Here is a 13,705-nt window from a genome sequence, read left to right on the forward strand (position 1 = left end):
GTCCCCCATTCAGCATTATGATACACCTCCAGCCTCCCAGAACAGCTTCCCTTTCCTCCCCTCAGCCTGAGAGGCAGATGCTCTACATCACACACACATTACATATGAACAGAAATAAAATCTGATCTCACAGAAATACATCAAAAGGTCAACACATAAAGAAGAAAGTTAAGAGAAGATTGATTTGGCAAGACAATTAATAATGTATGAGTTAATCTATTTATTGACACTCAGCGCAGGCAAACGTCTAATTCATATTTCATTATTCTGGCAGTAAACAGACTGGTTGTCAATTATTCTTACTTGAGCAGTGGCTCTTCATGTGGCATTTCAGATGTTTTTTCAGTGTGAGTTGTTTATTCTTTCCTGTAAATTCAAAAACAATACCATATTAATAGCAACCTGTTTCACTCACAAATATTACTTAAATATTCAATACTTAAATTATAGATTGTAATCCTGTGAATTCTAAATTCTCTTGTAAAAATCTACACAAAAAGGATAAGCTGAGGGTAGCTCTGCAATAATCTTAATGGCTATTTTCAATAATAAATAGCTGCACTTATGCTCATCTTCTAAAAAAAGAAAATTCCTACCTGAGCAGGTAATCTGAGCCACCTCGTTGGTATTATCACATGTGTTCTGTCCCCAGGGGGAAGATGGACAGTGAAACAGAGTGGAGTCATGTTTCCTACATTTCACATCATCCAGCCAGTTAGGAGCTGATTCCACTCTTGCTTTAGTAGCCTTCTCAATCCCAGTTCTTCCACAGTTCAGCTCCTGACAGATCAAACTTACAGTTTCTTCGCTCATCCCATTTACACACACATTCCCCCAGGTTCCATTGTAGAACACCTCCAGATTCCCCTCACAGCCCTCAGTGAGTCTGATCTCTTTAAACTCTGGTGGGAGAAATATGCTTGATATTAAGTCTTGCATGTATTTCAAAATCAGCATGCATAAATGTATAAAATATAAAAGCATAAGGTTTAACCAGGTGAAGCTAATAGGCCTCATACTGGATCCAAAAGAACAATAAAGCAGCTTACAGTTACAGTTACAGCATGTCTTTATTAGCCATGGTGATATCAAGTTTACTGAAATGAACCATTATTTACAGAACAAAGTAGATATGATATCTGAAATAGCCAATGATTAGAAAAACTGAAATAGACAGGTTTATTTAATATTAATTAACATCGTGCAAGTCATCCTTTTTTAGTTAAGAGTATTGCAGTGTAAGAGTAAAGAGTGTTGCAGTCTTCATGTTACCTGAGCACACGACTCCTACATCGTCCTTGTGTCCACATTCACCCTCTCCACACAGCTGATATCTGCAGTTCCACAGAGACGTCTCGTTCCCCTCACACTCCATCTCATTCAGCCATATGGGTCCAGTTCCAGGTTTAAACCGGGCTGGTACCAGAGCACTGAGGGCCACTCCACACTGCAGCTGTCTGCAGACCACCTGTGCATCCTTAATATCCCACAAGTCATCACTCACTGTCCCCCATGAGCCGCTGTGGAAAACCTCCAGCCTTCCTGCACAGTCACCCCCAGAACCAACCAGCCTGATGAAGCTGTGGACTGAAATTCAGAGAAAAAGACTGAGTGTGACTTCTTAGTTCATTATGAACAGTGTGTCTCACATTCAAGGTTTAAGGTGCACGTATTTGTCACTGTACAGTGTGGACTGTACAGTGAAACGTGTCCTCCGCATTTAACCCATCTGGTAGTGAACACACACTCGTGTGTGTACACACAGTGAGTACACACACACACACCCAGAGCGGTGGGCAGCCAACTCCAGCGCCCGGGGAGCAGAGAGGGTAAAGGGCCTTGCTCAAGGGCCCAACAGTGGCAGCTTGCCGAGCCCGGGAATCGAACCCACAACCCTGTTATCAATATCCCGGCACTCTAACCGCTGAGCCACCACTGTCCCCCATGCTATCTTAACCCCCCATAATAACACAGACATTATTGCTTAACCTTTTTAATGCCATTAATGACTATTACAATGTACACACAGGAATTAATAATAAAAGTTGAATAAATAAGAAGTTTACTCTATATATTTCCAATATTGTGTGATGCTACAAAATGATTCCAATATTTGTACCAGAGCAGGTGATGTACAGCTGTTCTCTGGAGCTGCAGTTGACTGCTTGTGCACTGCTGCAGTTCCCCAGATGAGCTTCACTCCCAGAACAGTTGAAACCCCTCACACACATGTAGCTGTGTTCAGAACTGGATGGAGAGGAGCTGGAGATGTTGAGTACAGAGCCACAGCCCAGCTGTCTGCAGACCACAGATGCCTCAGGCTCACTCCAGGAGTCCAGCAGAACTCTCCTCCAGTCCTGCCTGAAGTACACCTCCACCTCCCCCTCACACTCCATCCCTCCAGACAACCGCACTCGCCCCTCATGAAACGCCAGAGAGGATCCTGAAAATACAACAAAAATACTTTAAATTCAGGATTGTACTTGCAGTCATTTGTTTTTGCATTTTCTAAAGAACACTTTTTTCCAATTCATCCTTTCTTATGATAAAAAATGTCCCAGTAGTTGAGAAAGCATTACCAATAAGATTCGGAAAGCTCACCACTACAGACGACTCCAACATCCTGTTTATGAGAGCATGCAGTTCGACTCCATGATGAAATGGGACATTTTGACAGGTGTGTTTCGTTCCCCTGACAATCAAACTCATCAGCCCAGATCCGGCCACACCCCTCCCCAAACCAGTCTGACCCCAACACAGCCACAGCACTCCCACACTTCAGCTGACCACAGAGGACACTGGCAGCTCTCATATCCCAGCTTACATCACACACTGTGCCCCACTCACTGAGGTACTGGAGCTCAACTCGACCAGAACAGGAGTCTGAGCCGTTCATCAGTTGAGCCAGAGTGTGACCTGAAACCACAAATTATTAGGTAAATAGGAATGCAGGTATTACATTTGAGACCGATTTCCTGGCCAGGAATTAAGCTGTGTGTGGTCCAGGACTACCTGTACTGCCTGTCCAGGAAATTCTGTCTTATGTAATGAGATGTAAGTAAGTAATATGAAATGTTATACTTTACCAGCACACATGGAGTCAAAACATAAAAACTACAAAACATGTAGTTCTTACCAGCACATATGAGTCCCACATCACTGTCATGGGAGCAGTTGTGTTTGAGTGAAGAAGATATTGAACAAAGAGTAATGTCAGATTCGTTGCCTCTACACTGAAGCTCCTCTGACCACACGTGACCCTCCCCTCTGCCAAAAGCAGCTGCTCCCAGCACCTCCACAGGAAGCCCACAGCCCAGCTCTCGACACATAACCTCTGCATCCTGCTGGTCAAAGTCAGCATCACACACTGTGACCCAGGTCTCTCCATGAAGAACCTCTACTCTTCCAGAGCACTGATGAGGACCATCCACAAGTCTGGACATTCTGTGACCTGTGTGTATTGTAATCTCATTAAAAAACAACAATATATATTTGTACACCTCAGGAACTTATTATATCATAAAAAAGTTTATTCATTATCACAATTTGATTCAAAAGGTTATATTTTATATTTATTACACACATAATTACATATTTCAAGCTTTGTATTTATTTATTATATTTTTATATAATATTTTACTTTACTTTTTCACAAAAAACATGTCACTTAAAATGTGAGGAATATAACATATGACTGTTTAGCTTTTTTAATTAAATTATGAACAAAAATGTATTCATGATATTTTAATTTCCTGAAATGATCTAGTACAAGTAATATAATGTTCAGAGGAAGACACTTACATAATTTCCTAAGCTACTCGTAGGTTAACATGCAGTGTTCAATAAAGTGCATATTCTCAATTGAATATGTGACAGTTTTGCATCAAATTATATATACAAATGATTTTCACACACAATTTTTAGGTGAACTGGTATATTGTTAAAAAGAAAAAGAAATGTAATACTGAAATCCACTTTTGAAAAATCATGCTAACAAAACTCTCTCACATTCACTGTCAAACTCTACCTTGAATATGGATCAGGTTTAATATTGAATTGTTAATGTTTAGTTATCTTTAGGGTAATGTTTCCAATAACAGAAAAAGTACACACACAAATACACTGGACTATTTTAAAGAAGTGAATATGGCACATGTGTAAATCTGTAAATCTTTATTATTTATTTATTTATTACAATAATATTAAATATAGCCACCATTAGCACACCTGTTCTCTAGTCTAGTTGCAACATTTTGCTAATAGGTTTTATAATACAAAGACATTTTTAAAACAGCTTGTGTTTTGACCCTCTTTTGTCCCGTGGATCTTTGTCTTCTGTGCCTTGATCTCTGCATTAATCTGTATCAACTATACACTAAACTATTTATATTTTAACCATATCGATATGTTTGCCACAATGGTCTCATTTGGGGCCTTAATTGCAATCAGAAAAAAAACAACATGGATGAAAAATGCCATTGAAAAAGGTTTCAATGAGTTTTGAATATTGATCAGGGACCTTCAAGTTTTACAATGACTGACCTTTTGACCTTGGTATGTTAGATGCCTTTAAGGTCTATACATTTAGACACACACACCAGTGCTCATCTAAATACATACACACTAATACACAATAATTACAAAGAAGAAGTAACACTATTGTCAGCCCCTCTGTATCGCGCCCTCCGCCGGGGTGATTCCGAGCCCCCGCCCACAGGCCCACATAAGGACTTCCCCTGCGTTTGTGTTCATGTATTTGGTTCATTGTATCATTTCATGTTCATTTGGTTTATGTGTTTCACCTGGGACTGGGGGTACTTAAGGAGCCTCAACTCCACAGTTCAACGCCGAGAATTGTATCGTTTGGAACCATGAGGTCACTCGAGAGGTTCCCCGCACGACTACAGGTGTTCAGGAGTACGTCACCCTGTTAACCACGTTATCATCAAGGCTCGCTCGCTCACTGTCAGGATTCACTGGCCACCCACATCCCAGCAAGGCGACCCACGCTCGCAGCAGCACGCTGCCGTTTCAGGTTAGGTCGGCCTTGCCATTTTGTCTAGTTGCTGGTTCCCCAGCTCTCCTTGTCTATGTACTGAGAGTGCCCTAGAGTGCCCACTCAGCTCCCAACTCCTCCCAGTCCCAAGTCTGTTATGTTCACCCTTTGTGTTGTCACGCTTCGCTTGTGTTCGCGGTATTACCCTCTCATTGATGTTCATGTTTTTCATACTCTTGGTGTTTTATGTTCGTTTGTTTGAATAAACCCACTTGCATTGGATTCCATCTCTGCGAGTGTTCATCCCTTCGTGTCTGGCCTAGCACGCCATGACAACTATATACATATGTTTATTCACTGTTTCTAGTCAAACAGAGTTAGTCAGCTCAGTGAGGCCTAATGCACTAGTTTAGGCCTTTTTCACAGACAAGATAAATGACGTAAGTATGATAATAAAAGGCTTGTATGTATTTATTATTTTTTGTAGGTATGTATTTAAAATGCTCATGAGTCTTGTATGTGAATATATGTGAATGTTCTGACCTTTAACCTTTGTATATTATGTGACTGATTTTTAACAAAGCAGTATAATTATAAGATATATTATGCCATTTATAGATTTTATAGACTTATAGACTTTACTTGAGAAATAAGTATTCTATTTTATTTTCCTTGTTTGGGCTCCCTTCTACCGGCTACAAGCTGTGGCGAAAGTAAGCAGGACATGGAAATTCGGACACCTGGAAGCCTAGTCTCGACTGGACATTCCACTGAGAGACCTTCATGACCCTCTTTAAAGCTCCAGACCCTGGGGCAAACTAAGGTGGTCAGCTTTACGTGCAAATCTCTGGTTCCTACAGTTTGACTTGAACAGAAACGTTACATTCAGATTGTTAAATCTTGCACAACAATCACGTTACTTTTGTTAAACATCAATCAGTGAGACCAATCTGCTTCTAATAACTCTATATTGTGTTTGTTTTGACGCTACATATGTACTATGTTAAAACTGATGTTATACACAAACTGTTGTGGCATTGCAATTTTCCACCAAGAAGACATGAAGACAGGAGTTGTTTTGAAGAGTTTGTTAGGGGAAACATTGCCTTGTTTCAGAGATGTGTGTTTATTTAAGCGGACTCATTCCCTCTTGGTTGACATTACAAATTAGGGTCACCCTTAATCTACAAATGTATTTGAACTTTTTTTATTAGTCAAATTTTTCTAGTCTTTTCAGTAACTGATTAAATTGTGTTTTATATTAATTATTGAAGCTGCATAATAATGACCTAAATACTACTTAATTTACCTGAACCATGGGAATCACATGCTGGATGTTAACTATAGGGAAATAAATGAAACTTCTCAAAACAAAATAACATTCTCAACCACTTCACAACCAAATACAATACAAGTAATACATTGTATATTACAGTAGATTGAAACTTACCTGAACAGATGACTTCAAGATCCCAAATATGATTACAGCTATGTTTACCCCATCCCAGTGATCCACAGTTCTTCAGTGTAGACTCTGATCCACTGCACTGCACGTTACTCATCCAGATTGGTCCAGATCCTGGTGTAGCTGCATTAATACTAAGTACCTCTCCACAGTTCAGCCTTCTACACACAACTGCAGCCGCCATTTCATTCCCACCAACACCACACACAGTTCCCCACTGTCCTCTGTGAAGAATTTCTACTCTCCCAGCACAGCGACTTCCACCATCCACCAACCTCACACTGTCTATGTGATAGAAAGAGAGAGAGAGAAAATAAAGAGAGAAAAGAAAGAGAAAGGAGGCAGATAATGAGACTACATGAGAAATCGACTGTATTAAATATTTCTGAAGTCTGAACATTTTATATCTATTGTAAAAACAAGCAAATCAACAAACAAATAAACAAACAACTTACCAGCACACACCGACCCCACATCACTGTCATGGGAGCAGTTGTGTTTGAGTGAAGATGATGTTGGACAGAAGTGAAGCTGAGATTCGTTGCCTCTACACTGAAGCTCCTCTGACCACACGTGACCCTCCCCTCTGCCAAAAGCAGCTGCTCCCAGCACTTCCACAGGAAGCCCACAGCCCAGCTCTCGACACACAACCTCTGCATCCTGCTGGTCAAAGCCAGCATCACACACTGTGACCCAGGTCTTATTGTGAAGCACTTCCACTCTCCCAGAGCAGTGAGAACCTCCAACCAGCCTGACTTCTAAAATATTTATCATAAGAAAAAAAAGATAAATTTAAGGATATGTAATGAGTCCCCGCAGCCAGACCAGTCAAAACTGTTACATTATATTCATCCACAAGTACATTTCCAGAATGGGTAATGAAAACAATACTATGATGACTCCCTTCCTATGCTAATTTACCACACAATGTAGCAAGCATAGTCAATATAATAAGAGTCTAGTACAATAAGAGCTTATGTTATAAGTGTAATTTTATGCTCCTTATAAGTTAATGATGACAACAGTCACCACCACCACCACCAGCCAAAGACCTTTTAAGCAAGTCTGTTCACTCTGCAGTCATCTTTGCAACTTCGCCAGGAAATAATTTCTGGTCACACAAGACTAGGCTCCCTAGGATCTCTATGAAGACTAAATAGAGACTAAAATACTCAAAACTGAAGGTCAAATTACCATTTCCAAAACAAACTGCTGATAAAACCTGATAAACACCTCCTGAATTGTTAGTAGCGTTTGACTTTTTTAAAAAAAATTTCTGGCTACTGAGCTTGAGCAGAGTACATACTACAGAGTAGTAACTAATTATTGTTAGACGAAGTGATACACTGTAAACATTTAAGTTTAAACTGCTGTTAAGCACGGGAATGATGTAGGTGGACAGGTGGAGCGAGTGAATGAGTGAGTGAATGAGCGAGCAAGTGAAGAAGAGAGAGAGAAGCAGAACAAGGGCAGAGTGTGAATGTCACAAGTGAGAGTGCAGTTCAAGTAGCCGCAGGGCAGCCTGTTCAACATTAAAATAAAGTGAAGTAATGGCAGAGTTTCCTCCTCTTTATTTCTCAGTTTAACCTCGCTACCCATCCCCAAATCAACCAACCCACAGCCCAAGACTGAGGTGAACTAGCCTAAAAGAGACAGAGACTCATTCATCCATGCTAAGTTTTACACTTGCAAGAGTGTTTTTTGAGAGCCACATGTAAGACTTTATTGTGTATTAATGATATGAGCCTATTCACATGTTATTAACAATTTGAGTTTAATCCTAATCAATAGAAAATGTGAAATCTTCCCCAAGGTTGTACAATTTACCTGAACAGATGACTCCAGCATCTTTAGAATGATCACAGTTATGTTTACCCCATCCTGCTGATCTACAGTTCTTCAGTGTAGACTCTGATCCACTACAGTCCACATCATCCATCCAGATTGGTCCTGATCCTGATCCAAAGTGAGCTTCACTCAGTGCATCTACAGCCTCTCCACAGCCCAGCTCTCTACACACCACTGCAGCATCACTCATATCCCAGTAATCATCACACACTGTTCCCCACTGTCCTCTATGAAGAACCTCCACTCTCCCAGCACAGCGACTGCCACCATCCACCAATCGCACACTATCTGTACAATAGCAAGCAACACAGAGACATAGAGAGAGTGTATGAAAAAAAAAAACTGCAATAGCCTTAAAATGATACAAAGTGAAATTACTTTTGGAAAAAAGGAATAACAGAGAGAGAGATATGTCCATATAATTATAATTATGAACAGTGAATTTCAAAAAAATAAAAACTGCACATATACCCATAGTATATATATAAAATGTACCTCCTACCAGAACACTCCAGACCCACATCACTGTCATGGGAGCAGTTGTGTTTGAGTGAAGATGATGTTGGACAGAAGTGAAGCTGAGATTCGTTGCCTCTACACTGAAGCTCCTCTGACCACACCTGACCCTCCCCTCTGCCAAAAGCAGCTGCTCCCAGCACCTCCACAGGAAGCCCACAGCCCAGCTCTCGGCACACAACCTCTGCATCCTGCTGGTCAAAGCCAGCATCACACACTGTGACCCAGGTCTCATTGTGAAGAACCTCAACTCTCCCAGAGCAGTGAGAACCATTAACAAGCCTGACTCCTAAAAGAGATATTATTTAACAATAAGGCTTAATGATGTTTATTATAATGATCTTGAAAATATATTAGACAATGCATGGTTCCTAAATATATATACATATATTTACAAATCCGTAGGTACTGGGGTTCAAAAGAAGTTGTACATTCAAGTAAATTTGATTAAATGCAACAAATGAAAGTGGATCAGAATAACAGACTTGCTAATTGTGGGTTGAGAGTTCCAGTGTGCAGCAGTTTGGTGACTGCTCTGTTCTAACACGCTAATTTAGCTTGGTAGTTGATAAGTCGAATCAGGGTGGGTTTAGCAGAAAAATCACTAAACTGTGCTGGACACCGTATAACCCCTGTTTAAATGAACTTACCTGAGCAGATGACTCCAGCATCTGTAGAGTGATTATAGTTGTGTTTACCCCATCCTGCTGATCTACAGTTCTTCAGTGTAGACTCTGATCCACTACAGTCCACATCATCCATCCAGATTGGTCCTGATCCTGATCCAAAGTGAGCTTCACTCAGAGCATCTACAGCCTCTCCACAGCCCAGCTCTCTACACACCACTGCAGCATCACTCATATCCCAGTAATCACCACACACTGTTTCCCACTGTCCTCTATGAAGAACCTCCACTCTCCCAGCACAGCGACTGCCACCATCCACCAACCTCACACTGCCTGTAAGAGGGAGGGAGATGCATATACAGAGGATTGCAAAAAACTGGACATCCGTCTACAGGTTGAGATAGCAATGACGTCTGACTGTTGACGTCTGCCTAGGTTGTTTTCAGTCAGTGGCGCAGTCAGTGACACACCTCATTTCAAGACCACCACGCCCATCGGCATAAATATATTTGCAAGCACTATTGCTATTTAAAAACGCAGGCAGAAAAAAATTAAAATAGACTGTTGTATGGTAGGGATCCTGATGCTGAAATTTTTGAAGAAGATGCAGGAAAGGTTTTTTTTCTGATGATTTTTCCATGAAGGTCATGTTTTTGCAGGAGTAGCCTCACAGTAGAACAGTGCACTAATACTCCATAGTCTAATAAATGTTCCTGAAGGTCTTTTGCAGTGAAAACAATTTGGATTAGCTTTTGCAGCATTCCTGTGAGCAGCTCTCTCCCAGATCTTAACTTAACCTGCACCAGTCTTGTTGAGTGCCATTTCTAAATGACATTACAATCTGAAACAAACTGGAAATACTTTACTATTGTCATATTCTCCTGCTTTGTGGGCATTAATTATTTTAATTTTCAGAGCATCAGACAGCTGCTTAGAAGAGAAAATTGAAAATTGCAGGGGTCACTCTGGGGACAACAGAATGAAGCAAGTTTCTGCTGCAGCTCAATCTGAACTCATAATCATCCATAGATGATCACCACAACAGCCGGCAATCATGCCTGCCATCGCTACCACCTACAAATCAGCCACAATCATAGATGAACTCCACACATTGGGCTTGCTAGGGTCCAATGGCCAACAGAGGGAGCATCATATATGGTGCACCAGAAGGCAAAAGCACAGCAAGCGAGCTGGAGTTCACACTAGACTAAACACTATTCTGCTATCCAGCATTTGCTCCTTGGACGGCATACTGGATCTTTCCTGGTGCCCACAGGGCTGAGTCCCACCCCCACTACAGCTAAGACCACCATAATGAGTCGTGCTAATTTCATCTTATAGACTGCTTATCAAATGTAGCAAATCAGAGTAGAAGAAGCTAGAATGTAACTTTGCTTTTCAGATCTGTTTTGACCACACTGACATGGACATGTTTATGGAGGCTGAGACCGCTGGAGATTCCATGAACCTTGCGTTTGCCTACTGAATACATTTCAAACAGTCATCTGGAAAAACTACAAAACACATTTCTTACCAGCACACACCAGTCCCACATCATTATCATGGGAGCAGTTGTGTTTGAGTGAAGATGATGTTGGACAGAAGTGAAGCTGAGATTCGTTGCCTCTACACTGAAACTCCTCTGACCACACCTGACCCTCCCCTCTGCCAAAAGCAGCTGCTCCCAGTACCTCCACAGGAAGCCCACAGCCCAGCTCTCGACACACAACCTCTGCATCCTGCTGGTCAAAGCCAGCATCACACACTGTGATCCAGGTCTTATAGTGAAGAACCTCTACTCTCCCAGAGCACCAAGATCCACCAACCAGCCTGACTTCTAAAATGTAAGAGAATGAGCAAAGAGAGGAAATAAGCAATAGAAAGTCAGGGCAATACTTCTGTATAAAAAGTTCTCATTCAGATTTTTCTAAATTAAAATCTACTACACATTGTGCTTCTTGCCTGAACAGATGACTCCTGAATTTTGAGTCTGACTGCAGTCATGTTTACCCCACAGTCTTGATCTACAGTTCTTCAGTGTAGACTCTGATCCACTACAGTCCACATTATCCATCCAGATTGGTCCTGATCCAGATCCAAGGTGAGCTTCACTCAGTGCATCTACAGCCTCTCCACAGCCCAGCTCTCTACACACCACTGCAGCATCTCTCAAATTCCAGAAATCACCACACACTGTTCCCCACTGTCCTCTATGAAGAACCTCCACTCTCCCAGCACAGCGACTGCCACCATCCACCAACCTCACACTGTCTGAACAACAGAGAGAAAAAAGGGAAGCAAGAACAAAAGATTAATGGACATTAGTCTTAATGCTAAAAACAATTAACTATACATACATAACAGTACATAAAAACGTACAAAGTTATACAAAGAGTAACACTTGAGAAGCAAGTGTCATTAGTGACTCTGCCAGGGATTTTAGTGTCTCATGAAAAGATATTACACTGGGTCCCACAACTCTAACAATTCTGACTAAATACTCAATGCTCACTCAATGCATTTTTAGGGTCAGTCACAAGGCCCCAACCCCCTCAGCGCTTCTATTCAAGATTTGATAGTTGAAGCTATTCATAATCTGCTTATCCACCATTCTGCTCTTAGTATCCCATAATGAGAAAGTGAAAATATATTATTATATATTATTTACTAATTTATTAAAAAGAAAAAAACGAAAATTTCACATTTACATAAGTATTCAGACCCTTTGCTATGACAATAGAAATTTAGCTCTGAGAGCCTCATATTTCTCTTGATCATTTTTGAGATGTTTTTGCTCCTTGATTGGATTCCAACTGTAGTGAATTTAATTTATTGGACATTATTTGGAAAGACACCTAAGATAAGATAAGGTCTCACATATTTGAGCAAAAAACAAGCCATGAGGAGGAAATAACTGCCTGTAAAGCTCAGAGACAGGGTTGTGTGGAGGCACAGATCCGGAGAAGGAAAAAAGGCTACAAAATGTTTGGTAGCACTGAAAGTTCCCAAGAGCACACTGGCTTTCATAATACCCACCAAACAAAGTAGTCTAAGGTCCATGGTTGAAAAGGTCTTCAAGAACCTGTGCCACAAAGATGCTGTGTGCAGATGGGAAAAATTTCCAGAAGGTCCATCATTACTGCAGCATTCATGGACTCTAAGACTTTTTTTACTTTGTCATTGTGGGGTACTGAGTGCAGAATGATGAATGATGAAGAATGTTTTTTTATTTTAGCACAAGGCCTCAGCATAACAAAATGCACACTAATAAAATTACTGTACCACACACAAATGGAATACCAAGTGGTTGCAAGGTGTAATTAAGTAGATGGTGATGTAAGCCTCTTGATATGGTATCCCAGGTTCTTGCTAAGATGTTGCTAAGTAGTTGCCTGGCAGTTGTAGAGTTGTTGTTTCTTTTTTTTGTGATTTGGTTTAATAAAGCCTGAACTTGTATCCTAAACAGTGGGAATAGGGATAGGTAGACAGATGGAGAGTTGCAGAGGAATAGACAGACAAACAGACAGACAGACAGACAGGCAGAGGTAGCAGTAACACGGCTGTGTGGGGATGAAGGAAAGTAAGAGGAGGAGATGGAGCAGCAGGTTGGAAAGGTAAAGGTGTCCCTATACAGCGAAATGTGTCCTCTGCATTTAACACACCCAGAGCAGTGGGCAGCCAACTCCAGCACCCGGGGAGCAAAGAGGGTAAAGGACCTTGCTCAAGGGTCCAACAGTGCCTGGGAATCGAACCCACAACCCTGTTATCGATAGCCCGGCGCTCTAACTGCTGAGCCACCACTGCCCCCCAGAAGGTGATCGTGAAACTCTGAAGAAGGAACGTGAAACTCTGAAGAGTAAAGGCAGTGGCTACCTCTTCAAGCAACTCATTACCTCAGCCATAGGGCCACCCAGTTCTTCGAGCAAGCAGTGGTACTCACTTAAGAGTTTTGGAGTTTAGACATGTGAGTTTAAACATGTGATTACATGATGTAACAGAGTTCTTGTTTCATAAACATCTTTAATAAGATATTGTAGAGTCCTGTTGGATTAAACACTTACCAGCACACACCAGTCCCACATCATTATCATGGGAGCAGTTGTGTTTGAGTGAAGATGATGTTGGACAGAAATGAAGCTGAGATTCGTTGCCTCTACACTGAAGCTCCTCTGACCACACCTGACCCTCCCCTCTGCCAAAAGCAGCTGCTCCCAGCACCTCCACAGGAAGCCCACAGCCCAGCTCCCGACACAC

General features: G+C 41.3%; 1 protein-coding gene across 1 annotated transcript in view; it reads right to left on the reverse strand.

The window, feature by feature from the left end:
• LOC140549720 (uncharacterized) overlaps nucleotides 1–13,705 on the reverse strand; it is a 65,537-nt gene that overhangs the window by 25,124 nt on the left and 26,708 nt on the right. Inside the window, 12 exon segments of the mRNA XM_072673466.1 lie at nucleotides 597–902; nucleotides 1,273–1,587; nucleotides 2,120–2,443; nucleotides 2,602–2,916; nucleotides 3,137–3,451; nucleotides 6,447–6,746; nucleotides 6,917–7,219; nucleotides 8,289–8,593; nucleotides 8,805–9,114; nucleotides 9,476–9,784; nucleotides 10,986–11,027; nucleotides 11,456–11,722. Of these exon segments, the coding sequence (XP_072529567.1) occupies nucleotides 597–902; nucleotides 1,273–1,587; nucleotides 2,120–2,443; nucleotides 2,602–2,916; nucleotides 3,137–3,451; nucleotides 6,447–6,746; nucleotides 6,917–7,219; nucleotides 8,289–8,593; nucleotides 8,805–9,114; nucleotides 9,476–9,784; nucleotides 10,986–11,027; nucleotides 11,456–11,722 (3,411 nt within the window).

This window comes from Salminus brasiliensis, chromosome 2 (assembly GCF_030463535.1).
Source record: "Salminus brasiliensis chromosome 2, fSalBra1.hap2, whole genome shotgun sequence".
In the NCBI taxonomy this organism is placed as follows: Eukaryota; Metazoa; Chordata; class Actinopteri; order Characiformes; family Bryconidae; genus Salminus; species Salminus brasiliensis.